This window comes from Syngnathus acus, chromosome 1 (genome assembly GCF_901709675.1).
Source record: "Syngnathus acus chromosome 1, fSynAcu1.2, whole genome shotgun sequence".
NCBI classification, from domain to species: domain Eukaryota; kingdom Metazoa; phylum Chordata; class Actinopteri; order Syngnathiformes; family Syngnathidae; genus Syngnathus; species Syngnathus acus.
Genome location: NC_051087.1, coordinates 12,786,251 through 12,803,592, shown reverse-complemented (window position 1 = coordinate 12,803,592; position 17,342 = coordinate 12,786,251). Strand labels below are relative to the sequence as shown.

The 17,342-nt window shown below is 40.8% G+C and overlaps 1 protein-coding gene across 1 annotated transcript; it reads right to left on the bottom strand.

Moving 5' to 3' along the window:
- Positions 1–2,632: 2,632 nt before the first annotated feature.
- LOC119122020 (multidrug and toxin extrusion protein 1-like) lies at positions 2,633–13,440 on the bottom strand. Its single transcript, XM_037250182.1, has 16 exons — positions 13,285–13,440; positions 10,754–10,855; positions 9,402–9,470; positions 8,565–8,713; positions 8,158–8,200; positions 8,025–8,069; positions 7,834–7,931; positions 7,281–7,378; positions 6,679–6,860; positions 5,546–5,654; positions 4,910–4,985; positions 4,364–4,433; positions 4,152–4,284; positions 3,984–4,078; positions 3,835–3,895; positions 2,633–2,859 (listed from the first exon to the last, which is right to left on the bottom strand). Exons 1-16 carry the CDS (start codon positions 13,438–13,440, stop codon positions 2,633–2,635), a joined length of 1,713 nt encoding a protein of 570 aa, XP_037106077.1.
- Positions 13,441–17,342: the final 3,902 nt, after the last annotated feature.

Here is a 17,342-nt window from a genome sequence, read left to right as displayed (position 1 = left end):
GAGGAGGACACCTTTTACAAGTGAAGTGTGTGTATTTGCTAGTTTGTTTATAATTTAAGGTTACATTTTCAATTGCATTTTAACTTTTTTTCATTTTCAGTGTTCCATGCAACCGCTCTTTTTGGATGAGCTAAGGTGTCTTCACAGCGCTACCCCATCGAAAGGTTTTCAATTCAAGCAAAACTTAGTGTCTTACCTGCAGACATGGAACGGCGCTGTGTTGTTTAGGCTGTAGTAGAAATCGCACAATTGCTAAGTTGGTTGACAACTCCAACGGCAGTTGCCTCATCTACATTTTAGTTCCTGTAAATGTCCTCCGGCCCCAAAGCCCAAGCCACTACAGACTGAGATACTGCTGCCTGATGAAACGTTTATATACCGCAACCTCCTGGCAAGAAAACCTGTTGTGCAACATTACAGAATGTTTACATATTGTAATTACAAGGTATAAAAAGACCTGCACTTTTTTTTTTAACAGGAAACACATGTTCTGAACAGTTCAGGGAAAACTTTCTTGTTGCCTCTGTTGTTTATGTTCTAAATGAGAAGCACAACATTTTGCTTTTTAGTCTTTTGTTACATCAATAAAACGTGTGCTAACAATGTGTGTGTCTTTTTTATGACATTGAAAGATGACAATGTTGACATGGTGGAACACTGGTTACAATGCAGAGGTGGTGAGTTCGGTTCCAGCTCCAGTCTGGAGTTCTGGAGTTTGCATGTTCTCCTCATGCCTGCGTGGGTTTCCTCCGGGAACTCCGTTTTTTTTCCCCACATTCCAAAAACGTGCAGTAGGCCGATCGTGAACTCCAAATTCCCCGTAGGTGTGCGTGTGAGTGCAAATCTATGTGTGCTCTGCGATTGGCTAGCGACTGATTCAGGTTGTCCCACGTCTACCGCCTGAAGTCAACTGGAATAGGCTCCAGCACGTCTGCTACCCTTGAGAGGAGAAGCGGTTTGAAAAATGGATGAATGAAATATGACAATTACGCCATGTGGATGATGTAAAACTGTGTGTGTGTGCGTGTGTGTGTGTGTGTGTGTGTGTGTGTGTGTGTGTGTGTGTGTGTGTGTGTGTGTGTGTGTGTGTGCGTGTGTACTAGTTAGCACGTCTGCCTCACAGTTCAGAGGGTTTGATTCCACCTCCGGCCCTCCCTGTGTGAGTTTGCATTTTTTCTCGGTACCTACGGTTTCCTACCACATCCCAAAAACCTGCTTGGTAGGCCAATTGAGCACTCCAAATTGCCCCTAGGTGCGAGTGTGTGGATGGTTGTTCATCATCATCATCATCATCGGTTGAAAGTCCGCTTTCCAGGCGCCGCTGGGTTGGACTGGGTTCTCGATATGGGCTTCTTCCACCGGGAACGGTCCATGGCCATCTCGTGGTTGATGCCGAGTGCCTTCATGTCGGCTGCCACGGTCATCTGCCAGGTCTTTTTAGGTCGGCCACTGGGTCAGGGCCCATGCCTCACTTCCGTACGTCATACTACTAGGTGCGAGTGTGGATGGTTGTTCGTTTTATATATATATATATATATATATATATGGCAGTGATGTGACTATGTACATGAAAATCTTTACTGTATTCAGTTCAGCTACTTGAATTGAGTACATGCCGAACTAGTTACAGTTTTGCTCAGCAGGCCGTTATGCACTACATAAATGTCAGTAAAACACCTTATTTTTTATTTATTATTTATCGTTTGTGCCTTCTTGTTTTTATTTTGTGTCGTCTACTTGTATGTCTATCGTGTACTATGTCTCGTCACCGTGGGACGGAGGAAACGGAATTTCGGTTTCTTTGTGTGTCTTGACACATGAAGGGATTGACAATAAAGCTGACTTTGACTTTTTTATTGCAAGATTTCACAGCAAACAGGTGATCAGGCTGAATATGTTAAATTGACACATTGGGGGAAAATGTCAGAGAAGTTTACAGCAAGAGCCTTTTTAAACCAACAACAGCATCTACAGTAATCTGGACTTAATTGAAGAAAATGATTATGAGAATAAAATCTTTCTGATGTAAAATACAATGTTAAAAATGTAATTGCACAATAAGTTGTCACGAATTGAATCTGCCACATCTGCAATACATACAATGCCTATTACATATTAGAAATATGTATAAAAAAATCATTTTTTCAATAGGAGCCCATTTGCTATCACCATAACTGTCTCATCCATTAAATAAGCAACCCAAGTTTATCCCTGTTTCTCATCTGAAAAAATGTAATCAAGACTTGTCTCCTTGAGTTGCCGTTTGGAGTTAAACTGCTGTTCCCACTCACAGAGCTTGATTGTCTTTTCTTTCTCAGGTGGAGTGTATTCTTCAGTCAATGCTTTGTTTTGTTTAAGCTCCACTTTTGTGCACGCTCTGCCTGCACCTTGTTTTCAGTCTTGCAATCATTGGCCCATATCAAGGTGCAGAATGAACACTATTGCTGAATAAACACCAAACACAATGCAAAGTGATTGCATTTACATACATTATTGACACGTTTATAATCGTGGGTTTGATCGTGATGATTTACTCATAAGAGATGAGTTGACATTAGAAGCAACTAATAAACACACTATTGAGTCCTCCAGTGTTCACTTAATGACTGTCCGTTACAAACCAACACGAGGCTCATTTCAGCAGTTTGACAAGGAAGTGATTGGCGATAATTCCGGCCGCTAAGATGGCAACAAAGATAAGTAAAATCAAGCCACGCCTCAAAAGCAGCTGTTTTACTGTGAGAACATTGCCGACTACGGTAGTTGCAGTTTCATGTTGATCTGGAATCTGTTGGCCCTCTGAAGCGCTCTCACACCTGGATGTAGGGGAAGTAACTGGGTCCGGGTTGGTGTAAATCTCTGAAGATTCAAAAACACAACTATAGTTTTAACACTTAACAGACAAAAATATTTGCTTCACTTTGTACTCGACCAGAGACAAAATACTCATAATACGATATATTGCATTGCAATGGCTCCATATACGGAAATGACACTCGAGATACTGACACAGTTTCTGGCCAACATCCGAGTATTTGCAGTTGCAACTTAGTGGTGAATTGAACTTTGTCACCTCAGAATGTCTGTATTCATCTCCATGTTGAAAATATTTTTAGTACTATTTATTATTTTTATTTAGTATTATTTATTTAAGGGCGGCACGGTGACGCACTGGGTAGCACGTCCGCCTCACAGTTAGGAGGGTGCGGGTTCGATTCCACCTCCGGCCCTCCCTGTGTGGAGTTTGCATGTTCTCCCCGGGCCCGCGTGGGTTTTCTCCGGGCACTCCGGTTTCCTCCCACAGCCCAAAAACATGCTTGGTAGGCCGATTGAAGACTCCAAATTGTCCCTCGGTGTGAGTGCGAGTGCAAATGGTTGTTTGTCTCTGTGTGCCCTGCGATCGGCTGGCAACCGGTTCAGGGTGTCCCCCGCCTACTGCCCGTTGACGGCTGGGATAGGCTCCAGCACTCCCGCGACCCCCGTGGGGACTAAGCGGTTCAGAAAATGGATGGATGGATTATTTATTTATATTTTTAGTATTGTTTGCCGACCTACTTTCTTCCTTGTGGTATTCATTGGCGCCCAAATAATATTTGATATTTTTCAGCCATCTGGTTTAAGTGGTTACATTTTGGTTACATCAGGTAAAAAATACCTGTGTGCTCTAAAGATTAGGTTATATGTACGTATACGTATATATATGTATATACCTATATATACATATAGATATATACATATATCTATATAGATATATAGATATATAGAACTGTAAAGTGTTTTTTTTGTTTGTTAAATCATCAAAATAAAGATGGCTATTTGTACGCCTGAACTTACCGCAATCTTCTGTCTCGACCGTGTCGTCATGGGGGACCTGGACCCCGGCTCTAATTTTAGCCTGATTGAAGGCATTAAAAAACGTTACAATGCAAATCACTTGATTTCATAAAGTCACATTTGTGTTTTCAGAGAATTGAGTAACCCACCTTTTCAGCAGCCTTACTCCAATCTAGTTTGTATAGATATACGAGGAAGAAAGTAGCCTGCATGAAGACAGAGACAGTAAGACCTATCCAAAGCCCTGTTGAAGAAACAACAGCAGCGTTTGTGAAACTCACATGACACATTTTGATTCCAGAACATGCAGGTCTTACCTAGGATGTTCAATTTTGCCGCAAAGGTTAAGGCCAAGCCAATGGGAAAGCCAATGAAGTAGTGTCCCACCAGGTTACAAAGAGCACCAACCTTTTGTTTCCCAACTCCTCGGATGACACCTCCGCACACACCCTGCGGTGATTGTTGCAAGTTCACACAAAGCACATTTAAAACTTCTCCTAAAATGTCAGATAGGATTTTTTTTTCTTACCGCAACAGCGGCAGAAAGATGCAAGAAGACGAAAACCATCAAGGTTTCAGCAACCCGTTTCAAAATGTCTCTGAAGGTCATGAGACAAATATGATGAGATACAATATGAAAATTCGAGCAAAAGAAAAGCAAGAAGCTCTGTGAGGTGCTGACATGTAAAAATATTCCAAATAAATGATGGCTAATAATATGTACGTAATGTGATGTAATATGTACGCCTTCTTCACAAGCTATAGTCTGAATTTGTGAACTCATTGTTTTTCATTGTAATTTGTTCCCACTTGCACAGCATGGTATTAATTATGCGTGACTTTAAATTTTGATCTACAATCACATCAGATTACATCTTAATTTTATTCACTTATATAGTAATGTTTTTGTTATATACAACGACTGTTGTTTTAACTTACTAGATTATAATTAAATAATTCATTCACATGTTCTGATAGCTTTTTAATGTGAACTACTGTATTCTTTAAAGACAGTTCCTCGGTGTGGCACGTATTACGAGCGCCAAAGTTACTAATATGTAACGGTATAACTCACAGGTCTGAGGTGAAAATGTAGCCAATGACACTTTTGGCAAGGGTGATGGTAAGACCAACACAAAAGGCCACGATAACTGCAATGGGAAACAGATACAACCAGTAAGAGCAATACATGTTTACATTTCAGTCACCAGATCAAGGATGACAAAAATGAAAATAACTGTCCCAAAGGTAATGGTGGTGGGAGGGCATAGACCAGGGGTGTCAAACTCGTTTTTTTCGCGGGCCGCATTGTAGTCATAGCTTCTTTCGGAGGGCCATTGTGACTGTCGACCCAAATAAATGTATGAGCACCCTCATACTATATACAGTAAAAGCTACAAAACAAACTGTCAAATAACTCGTTTTCAAATCAGACGAGTAAAAACTGGTCAAATATAAAAAAAAAAAAGATATTAAAAGTGAAGACAATTTGCAATTCTAGTAATGACACACGAATTTGATGCACAATTTGTTTCTTATTCCGACATTTCTGTTATCCATTTCACTACTTGCCTATTACTACATGCCATGTGGTTTGTGTCCAATCTCCAATTAAGCAGTGTTTTTATGGCCTTATCCTTGCTGCTTAGCAAATGTCAAATTTACCGATATCATTTCCAGTTTACAAACATACATACAAACGTTTTCTTACATGCACAGATGATGGAAGCTTTGGTTGACAGTTTGGCTTGCTCAATGTTTCCTGCACCAAGCGCATTCCCTACTCGAACACTAACAGCTGCGGAAATTCCAAGTGGTAACTGCAAAGGTAGAATGTATAGAAACAATTATGCATTATTTAGGATTCCATCAAATAAAACTGTTAAGATCAGGTTGTGGCCAACACGAGATTTGTGAGATGAATGCAAATCATCATTTATCTTTTTATTTGGTTATCAGAGGTTAACCACTTTCACAAACTTCTGAAAAACGCTTTAAAATATTATTTGTTTCAATGATTATACAGCATACAGCTGATACGCCAAGCCAAACACTCTAATTGTGGCAAGACCAGAAACTGGTTGTGTAGCTTGTTTGCATGCATTTTTTCCATGTCATTTACTAGAAAGTCGTTTCTAAATAAGCCAACAGTTAGCCTAGCACCTTCTAGTTTTTGTTCCACTATACCAGGGGTGGCCAACCAGTCAGAGACTAAGAGCCACATTTTTTACTGTGTCATCGCAAAGAGCCACATCATACACATGAGCACACATGAACAAGTGGCGCTGAACATTTGAAGCTTTTAAATGCGCTAATGACGTCCGACATATCAGGAAGAATGGCTTGCCATTGCGTTCAACAAAAAACAACTTTAACTCTGTTAAAAACGTCCTGTGTTCATCCTCATATATTCGTTTAGCTGTGCATTATTTCCTTGCCATTTTTAGAGCGAAATTGACACTCCTCAAATGGGTTTGTCCCTCCTCCTTTGCGGGATTTCACCTCACGCGCATGCGCGTTTGACCAAAATACCATATTGAACTCAAGCGAAGCAAATACGCACAAAAAATAAACACAAATGTTGATGTGAACGTAAAAGAGCCGCATGGAACCAGCCAAAGAGCCGTATGCGGCTCGCGAGCCGCGGGTTGGCCACCCCTGCACTACACTTTCTTCCCCATTCTCTTGGGGCAGTCTGGATGGCCTATGCTACCATTATTATTTATTATTATTTGTGTCCACCACTGTAAGATACTTTTATTGTGGTATTGCAGGCATTCATTTGTTGTGTGGCTGCCTGTGCTTATGATGGTAATCAAGTTTAGATGAATTTGTTTCACTTACCATGTAAGCTGCAGCTGTGACCGTATATGTAACGGACTGGGCTCCCAGCTCTATTTCACTAATTGTACCAGCAATGAATCCTCCTACTTCAAATAGCCACGATTCCAGACAAACCATGAGCATGCTCGGGATGGCCAGCTTAATAAAGGGTCCCCACTCTTGTAAACAGTCGACAGACCAGCCTGTGGATCAAACCATTAAAAAATAATAAACATAACTTTCATAAGATTGATGTGTTATAAAAATAAATAAGTATAATAATTAATTTATCAATTGAAATTGAGCATGCATACAGTATGTGCTTAAATGGATAAATCCAGAAAGTAATCACTGAATATGTGCAGTAATGTTAGGTTAAAAACAATATGTAGTGCTTCTTGATAGGCAAATAATGAAAGTGGGAGTCATCACCTCTCTAATCTGTTGCATTGTTTAGTTACAAAATGCAACCAATTTTGTTCAAACATTACACATTTGGATTTTGCTCACAAAAGTACTGTAACATCAAATGAAATAGTGCAACTGGAGAGGAAAATGAATCATAAAGAAACACTAATCATTCATTCATTATCAGGTTTAAAGTGAGTGAGAGGGAAACTGACCTCCCCACGTGGCCTTGTGCAACCCCTTCCAATTAATGTAAATAAATAAGACCACAGCCAACACGTACTGTGAGATTGAATTGGCGGCAGCGGAGCCACTTGAACAAAGAAATAAACAGCATGATTTAAACACAGCTAAAAAAATTCTAGAATGTATGAGCTGCATTTAAACTATTCTTTTTCTAAAAGGTGATATCAAAGTAGAAACTTATTCATTGACTTGAATTGTTTTTATAATAATTGACAATCATTGGAGGCAATCACAATTGTCCAACAAAGAAATGAGGGAAACCTGTTCAATAGTGCCATCCACAATAAAATGTCAAACAAAAACACCCTTGGGGTTACAGAGAGACTTAAAATTACGCAAGGGGAATGTGCTTTGCATAATGAGGACTACAATTACAATGAATTATGCAATGAGAAAAAAACCTCTTCTGGAATATTAGCAGGCGAATTTCAGGTCTGGCTCCACTATATCAACAAAACATATTCTAATATTATTTTCCCAAATGAACTACTAATACTATCCAAAAAAAAAAAAAAAACTTACGCAACTCCCAAATGCAGAACATGTAGGAAAACATAGTTGATGACTGCATTTAAAATGTTCCCAACTGCACCGGTTATGACCTGTGGCCAAATGATTCCCTGCAAACAAACAAAGAAAATGGATAAAAACCACACTCGCAAACATGTTATTTACGTGTACATGATGAACTTGTGTGCCTCGCTTTACGGAACCTGATTTTGAAGATATCTCCCTTGCAGCTGGTACATAAGTGCCGCCTGAAGGGGGAAATCATAATTTTACATGATAGAAGCACACAAGGTCTAGTGCTATAACTCATGCAAACCAAGATGAATGTGAACTCACCGGCAGAGCAGGCATGGAGATCTTCACATAAAGTTGTGACAGACTATGCAACACACAAATAGCCATGTGAAATTTGGGGTTGGAAACATACATGAGCACATGTATTACATTGTACATACATTACAGCATACAATATATGTATTATATTTATTTTGTTAACTTCCATTACTACTACTACTAACTATTACTTTTACGATAATTCAAATGGGCATTAAGCAACTGAAAGAAGCCATGAAACGCAGTGAAGCATTGGTTTATAGAGTATCCAAGAGTCTGACTGATTTGATCAAATGGAATGATAAGAACAACAACAACAATTATTAATATTATTGTCATTATTATTATGAACAATAGGCTCTTTCCAAAATGAGTGTAACCAAGATGCTGCAGATTGAAAAGTGACTGACCTGGCAACCTCTCGGCTCTGTTTGGCTACGATCAGAATAGGTTCAGTGTTGATGAGAACAGCCCAGCAGGGGAAACAAGCCAGCAGTAGAATCAGAATCCCCCTCTGAAGGATCACCCCCACACGCTTCAGGTTTCCGCTCCCATAGGTCTACCCAAAGGCAGAATCAAATAAGCAGTGTTAGGAAACATTAATAATAATAATAATAATAATAAACTTTATTTGTATAGCACCTTTCATACAAGAAATGCAGCTCAAAGCGCTTTACAACAATGAAAGAAAAACATGAATACATAAAAACAAAACATTAATGTATGCATACACAATTAATAAAGTGAGTTTAAAATAGGAGCACGCTTTAATAAAATAAAGAATATATCTTTAAGAAAAGGTAAAAAATAAAATAAAGATAAAGATAAAATTAGGCTTAAAATGAAATTTATAAAACGTAATTAGTTAAATGCTCGGGTAAAGAAATGAGTTTTAAGTTTTGTTTTGAAAATATCTAGCGACCTGGCCTCCCTGATACCTATTGGCAGTGTGTTCCATAGTTTGGGGGCGTAATTAACAAAGGCTGCATCACCGATCTTCTTTCTGCTGTTGCTGGGAGCCTCCAATAAACCAGCAGCAGATGATCGCAGGGTTCTTGGAGGTATATAGCTAACAAGAGACTAATGATTTGTTTAGATTCATGAAATGTAAACTAACTTGATACAATATATTGTTGTTTAACTGTTTTAGTTGGAACCCGTACAGTCTGAGAGCCCAGTCAGAGTGGTTTGTGTTTCAATATCACTAATATAAATAAGGTAGAAGTGCAAGAAGTTGAGGACACTACCTGAGATATGAGGGTATCACAAGTTAAGGATAGCCCGATTCCAATGGATAAACCGGCCACATTGAACACCTGCAATTAAAGAAGCATTGTCAATAATATGTTATTGTACAGCAAAACACAGTAAAATGTTTACCGTGACCCTTTTCACAACAGTCATTTTGACATTCAGTAGATACATACGTAACAGAGGATAAGAGTTCTCCATGCCATAAAAAATATGCGCAAATACAGAAATCAATTTTCCCATTTAACTTGGTCCACTTCTCAGAATGATCATGGAATCGCTCGTCTGATTGTTTAGAATGATCTTAGCATGACAAAAAATACTAATGTATCCTTTCTTCCTTTTTTTCCACCTTTCCTCCATTTTTTTTTTAAAAATGTTGGTTAAGTAGTTGACCGAAGTCTCCATTTTACAGTATGCAGTATGCTAGGGATCAGCAACTGGTGGCCGCACAGACCCCTTGCTTGATTAAACAAAAATAATAATAATAAATATGGGTGGGGGGGGATTATAAACTATTTTCCTCTCTATCTTGTAACCTTTCCTCTATTATGGTGGACCCCTACATCATCAGTTTGGCAACACGGGCTTACAAATTTGTAGATTATTATTTCAACATTTAATTACATATTTGTTTTCTGTTCATTTGTTTTTGTTTTTTGTGTTCATTGTTTTTTGGGCTTCCATAAAAAACAACTGTTGGGAGCCATCCCCTCACCCGAAGGAGGAGTGACGCTCCTGGTTGGAAACTGGAGTGAGACCTCATCTCCTTGTTTGTGTGTGTATATGTGTTTTATGTGCCCGTAATTGATCTCTGCACATCATTGGACAATTGCTTTGCTGTAACAACCCTGCACATTGGCTGCTGGAAGAAGAATGATTGTTGTGGGCTCTGCTGAATGGCGAGCTTCAAATTATGCTGCTGTCAGTGTCAAGACTGGCCTCTTTGACATGTCCCTCCTTGTCACCGTCACCTTGAGTTTCTAGTTATTGTCTTGCCCTTGAATAGTGTAGATCAGGGATCTCTGCCCTCGACCCTTGTTGGGGCGAGCGGTACGGAAAATAGATGGCTGGATGGACGAATTTGTGAAAGCTAGATGTGTTTGCTTTTTTGGCCCTGGCTTACTCTGAAGGAGCTCTTCACATGATATGAATCCACTTCTGATCAACCGTGTGGTATTTTATGTAGACCAACTTTTAGATAGTGGAGCAACTTTGAGATGTACCTGAAAGCCAGTGAATGAATGCTTTTCATCGCCTGAATGACAGAAAACTACCAAAATGTTGGTGGATTTGTGGACATAACCTGTATGTATTAATCACAGATAATTGTGAAAAAATGACTTACTGCAATTGCTAATGATACAGCTGCAAGTTCTACTTTTCCCAAATGACCACAGAACACCATGCTGACGATGTTGATCATGAAGATCATCATCTGGGAAATGACCTGGAGGAGAAAAACGAATACAATAAATATTGTCACTTGTTTCACTGTATTTTTAAAGTACCGTATTTTCCGCACTATGAGGCGCACCTAAAAACTTACATTTTACTAAAAAAAAAACACAGTGCGCCTTATAATGCAGAGCGCCTTCTATACGGATCAATTGATGAATTTGTTGATCCATACTGGTTGTACACAGTGCTCTGCCAAAATGTTTCAGTACGTTTTAGTACGACTAGTAAATTACAAGGTCGCATCGCTTCCCAACATTACGGCAACTGTAGTCGGGGGGCGTCACCGAATAGCTGTTGTACCCGCGAGGCTATTTCATTTCAAAATAGGCTGCTCCGTTAATGTTTCGAGTAAATTTACGCATCGATATGGAAAGGGAAACACAGGTAAGCAGCACCAATGCGTTAGATCGAACTTTAGTCAGTTCCGATCATTTTATAGGAGATCGTTTGAGAAACGCGATTGTTTACACTTTGCTGAGGCTCATGGGAGATTGCGAGCTGAGGCTCATGGGACTTTGCGGATGGCTAATGCTATAACGATAGCTGCTATACGCACCAGGCTATTTCATGTCAAAATAGGCTGCTCTGTTAATGTTTCGAGTAAATCTACGGATCGATATGGAAGGGAAACATAGGTAAGCAGTACCAATGCGTTAGATCGAACTTTAGTCAGTTCCGATCATTTTATAGGAGATCGTTTGAGAAACGCGATTGTTTACAGAGGGCTCGTAGGTTATTGGCTAGTGGATGCATACCGCAACCCTAGTCAACCTCAGTTTGTTGCAGTATAGCTTCTATTTTATGCGCCTTATAAGCCGGTGCGCCTTATATATGGACAAAGTTTTAAAATGGGCCGTTCGTTGAAGGTGCGCCTTATAATCCGGTGCGCCTAGTAGTGCGGAAAATACGGTAATGGTTGCCCATTTTTTCCCCACACTCTAACTACATTGATTTGTGCTTGGCAAATTGGTCTTCTGGATTAAATACATCAATTTTAAATAGAAATCTGAAATACCAAGCATGGCAGACTTTATATGAATCTGGGGGTGCAGCTATCGATTCGTTTTGTATTCTAGTTATCTAGCGATTACTTACATCGATTGATCAGATAAAACATGCTTTTGTCTTTTTTTAGAAAATGAAGACATTACTCAAGATGTTGTACTCTTGTATGTATTTTTTCTGCACAGCCATCATTGTAACATTGTAAAAGCTCTTTACACGGCCATTAAAAGTGCAAACATAAAATACCCGAGTAAATTAAAGATTAAAAAAGATTAAAGTCCCAATGATCGTCACACGCACACCTGGGTGTGGTGAAATTTGTCCTCTGCATTTAACCCATCCCCATGTGATTTTAATCCATCCCCTGGGGGAGAGGGGAGCAGTGAGCAGCAGCGGTGCCGCGCTCGGGAATCAGTTGGTGATCTAACCCCCCAATTCCAACCCTTAATGCTGAGTGCCAAGCAGGGAGGCAATGGGTCCCATTTTTATAGTCTTTGGTATGACCCGGCCGGGGTTTGAACCCACAACCTTCCAGTCTCAGGGCGGACACTCTACCACTAGGCCACTGAGCTGGTAAATTAAAGCTTATACTGAAACATCCGCAGAAACATACTCTGCGTGTACATAGTTCCGGGCACACGTTTACGCAGCTGAGTTGGGGCAAACGAATCGTCGAGGCAGAGTAAATGTAATCGATGCATTTTTCTAATCAAATTATTCAAAATACTTGATGAATCCTTCCAGCCCTATATGAATGTGTGTGGACATGTTGAAGCCTTATAAGCGAGCGGGTTGAATGATTTTATGAAACTGATTGCAGTTTTTCTGATATTGTTTTTTCCATTCATTCATAGTGGAGAATTTGAGGAGAAGTCAACCCTTTAATGAACCAGCTGTAAAGGAAACTACGATGTGGTTGGAAGGAGTAGGACTGTGACATTGTATCCACCATTGCAGAGAATGCACTTTAGCCTTCTCCAGCTCGGTGAAATATGACTTGAGCCCTAAAGGGAGTATTTGTTTCCTGGGGGCCATTGTTCTGTTCCAGTGGCGACAATGTCATCCAAATGTAACATTATTCTGGTGGAATCATTACTCCATTCAAGTGCAACTGTGGCTCTCTTAGCAAATGTATTAGACTACTTGAATAGCGTTTCACTTTACTCAAGCAGTGGCAGATTTGATGATCAAATATTTTATGAATCGTTCACTTTCTATGAAAATATGGGTTTAAGGTGTAGTGTATTGCTTTTAGAATGAAATTTATTTATTATTATTTTATTATATTTCTTTATCTTTGTATTAGATGAGTTGAATTTGGTTGTTTTTTCCCACAAGTTACTGAATTATCCTGTACTCTTTTGCATCTTCGAAATAAATCTTAATATATAAATAAACGGTCGGTCATCTTACCACTGGTCCCGCGAGTTTGAGGAGCTGAATGAGTTCAGTGCGGTAATTGAGCGGAATGCATCTGCCAATGCGTCTCAGACAGGAGTCCTTGGAAGCCGGTTCGTTGACTGCGTAAAATCCCCTGGTCTTATGGATTCGCTTCAACTTGATGTCCATGTTGACGGAAAGTGGCAGCGAGCTCTTATCAAGGTTAATTTGAAGCGTCCTGCGTGGAAGCAGCTCCCAGTAGAGGTGTCAGGAGGAAATGAAACTTCCCTTGGAGCGTCGCGGCAGTATTCCCTCCTACCGCCCCCTGTAGGAGTCGGTGCACGTGGATGGTGCATTCATGGCCCGGCCCATAACGCACAAAACGCATCCTGTCCAGGAAAGCAACCGCGGGCTAAATCGTTCTCCAATAATATACACTTCAAGACGTCTGACTATTGTGATAACAGAATGACATATGAACTTGGGCATGATAACCTTATTGTAGTATCCAACAATTGGATGACCTTGACTCATTGAGCAAATCTATCAGCTGCAGATGTCATGGAACGCCGACCAACATACATTTTCTTTGAGACTTTTGACTAATTCTAATAAAATCAGTGTAATCAATTGAGGATAGCAGATTTCAAGAGCGACTGCCTTGTTGCGAGAGCTCAGTGGATGGGCAGTACAAATATAGTAGAGCAAAAATATCGATATGTTGCAAAGATATGGAATGTTGTTCTTATGGAATTATTATCTGAATTTCACCAGTCAGACACAAACTTAAATGTGCATCGTCACCCACAGTTAAACCATTATCTAGGCCAGTGGTCCCCAACCTTTTTTGCGCCACGGACCGGTTACATGTCAGAAATATTTTCGCGGACCGGCATTTATATAAATAAATAATACATTTATATCAATAAATAAATAAATAAATAAATAAATAATACATTTGTAATAAATATATAAATACGATGAAATAAAATGATACGACTGACATAAAAACAAGTACAAATGACAAAAATAAAACTCACCATTACGTTGAATTAGTGGGAGCACTGAGTTTGTTTCTCAGAAACGAGCAAGCCGGTCCCATCTAGACGTAATCGGAGACAATGACACCCGAAGTGATTAAGGTTTGTCTTTTATTGCAGGATGCTTGGTCTCCATGTGTTGAAGCAGTTTTGAATGCTTCATTGCCTGGTTAGTTAGCCTGTCGCCACATATTACCTTTGCGGGCTCGACTGGGGAAAACGTGACCGGGACGAGTGTCTTGACCTGAATTAATTGATCGTCGATAAAAAAAAAATAAATAAATCTGTGCGGCTCGGCGGCCCGGTACCAAGTGACCCGCGGACCGGTCCGCGGCCCGGTGGTTGGGGACCACTGATCTAGGCAATTACTAGGAATGAGCGAGTACCAATACCGATTATCGGTACTCACGACATTGGCTGGTACCCTATTGTGGCAGTTTTATGATAAGAAACTAAAAATGAGAAATTCTATTGCCATTCATTGTCATACAATTTTAAAGTAAATGGCAATATATGGCAGCCGCGACGTCGCGTCAGCAGCCGCGACGGTTGTTTACATAAAGGACAAAGATTGACTCGACGGAGCTCTCTTTCACTTCCGTGGATTGAAGTTGGGGGCCGGCGCTCGGCTTTAGTATGTCATACTAAAATTGCAAATTGTTTTAACTTTTAAAAAATCAACTTTTTAAAATATTTGAAAAGTTGCCACTCGTCTGATTTGAAAAAGAATATTTGTCAGTTGGTTTTGTAGCTTATACTGTATATAATATGAGGCGTTCGTTTATTTGGGTTGACAGTTATTATGGCCCTCCGAGGGAAACTATGACTACAATGCGGCCCGTGACAAAAATGTGCTTGATACCTCTGATCTATGGCATTTCCTACTCAAATTGATGGAAATGGCAGTAATGCTGTATTGTAAGTACTTTGAATGGAACCTGTGAAAGAACACTTTGCCTTTTATTTGGAGAACTGATTACATTTTTAGTAGTTCACTTTTGAGGGAGGGCAGACAATATACAAGAGAAAAACAAGAACTGACACCCTTAGCGTAGGACATAACACACAAGAGAATATACTGCTAGTGTCACAACAAAATTTGCGCAGTAAAAGTATTATGTTGCCTTTTTGGCATGAAGAATGCATGCACTTCAGTAGAGCATATCTGAATACAATCCAAATGCTTCAATGTGCACGGGTTTAAAACGGTGAACTGATAACAACATGGAGCTTGTTAAAAAGCCATAAACAGTAAACACAATTTTGTTGAGCCGGGAATAGAAAATAATGTGACGTTACCATCTGCAAATGAAACACATCTTTAGTGTTTAAGCCACGGGGTTAAAGCTTGGGAAACAAGGCCGGCTCTACGCAGGGGCAACAAACAGATGTCCTGCCCCCTCTAATCAAACTTTTAGAAGTGAAAAATCCGCTGATAGAAACACACGTTAATCAGCCCCCTCTCTTCTCTCATGTCGGTGCAGTGTGTGTCCTCCCTCACACAGCCTGCTGTCAGGACTCCCCGCCCCTCCGCAAACATCCAATCACTGTGAGTTTGCAAATGAGGCAAGACGCAGCCAGAGAGTGTCAGGTTAGTGTCAGCGCGGTAGGAGTTGGAAGAAGCAGTAAAAACTCCACCAAACTCGTCGTAATGACCCGTGATATAACTAATGATTAACGACAACTCAAATAATAGTTAATATAACATTCATATTATATGTCCCCCCCCCCCCCCCCCCCCCTGAGAGATTGCCACCTTATTGTGGTCAGGGGGTTTGCGTGCCTCAGTGACCCTAAGAGCAATACCAGCAGAAGCTTTAATCTTCAGGTGGGACACCCAAGCTGGACAGGTCTTAGTGTAGAGGCCTGACAGAGTGCAATCCACTTCTCCAGGTTGAGATCTGGACACACAGCTAACAACTGCCGTGAAGAAAACACTAACGGTGTTAAAAATGTGTAAAAAAAAAAAAAAAAAAAAAGAACATGCCCCCTTCACATTTCTGACTGCCCCCTCTTACGTGCATTCCTAGAATTGCTAGAAGTGCATTCCATTTCCCTGTTGGGAAAGAAGGTGCATTTACAAATTTGAACTTCACAGTAATTGAACTTTTACTACATGTACAATTCGGACCCTGTCAAAAACAATGACTGAAGTACATCATTGAGATCCTGAAATTAATATAATGATTTCATAATGATCCCTAATGTGTCACGTACCGGCGCCACCGGTGACAGGACCACGCCCCCCTATCAGCGGAATCGCCGCCACCTGCCACAGGCTCATGGGCAGCGCTATATCAACGCCGCCAGCGCAGACCCGAGTGTCCGTCTGTCTCGTGATATTGTTTCGCCCTCCGGTCCACGACAAACTGACGTCCGTGAAGAAAGCGAAGATCCAGCAGAACAGCTTGTTTTCCCCAGCCTGATCGCCGATCCAGCGCCGGCTCCAGCTTCGCCCACACCGCAATAAAGATCTCTCTTGCCAGAGGCGTAGCCAGGAATTTTTCCAGTAGGGGCGCACGCCCACAGGAAAAAAAATCGAACATCACCCACGCCGTTCGCTGATCGCGAAAACAACATCCGGGTCCGGGAGGCAAACGGTGAATGGATAACATCGCGCACATAGAATAGCGCAAGCACATTCGCGCAAGACCGAAAGAAAAAAACGGCATGAAAATTAAGAATTTTTTTTTTTTTTTTCAACCGGGGCGCAGGGAGTGCTAACCGGGGCGCCGCCCCGGCTCGCCCCGGCTTGGCTACGCCTCTGTCTCTTGCTACGCACTTGGCTGCACTCTCCATTCCCTTACATCAGGGGTCACCAAACTACGGCCCGCGGGCCGGATACGGCCCACGGGACCGTTTAATCCGGCCCGCCAACCCTGAACAAATTGTATTATTAAACTTTTTTTTTTTGGTCATTTTGCCTGCAATGACTGCGTTTCCCCAGTAGATGGGGAAGCGCTCGCCTGCGCATTTACTACCGGAAGCCGTGTCAGAAAGCTCGGTGCACACTCACAAGTGCGTGTACGTACTCAGTAGTACGGACATGGC

Coding starts and splice junctions, on each gene's coding strand:
- LOC119122020 (XM_037250182.1), bottom strand. CDS start 13,440: ATGGACATCAAGTTGAAGCGAATCCATAAGACCAGGGGATTTTACGCA. Junction 6,861..7,280: donor GCACAAGGCCACGTGGGGAG/GTCAGTTTCCCT, acceptor TTTGATCCACAG/GCTGGTCTGTCGACTGTTTA. Junction 4,434..4,909: donor TACATTTTCACCTCAGACCT/GTGAGTTATACC, acceptor CATGACCTTCAG/AGACATTTTGAAACGGGTTG.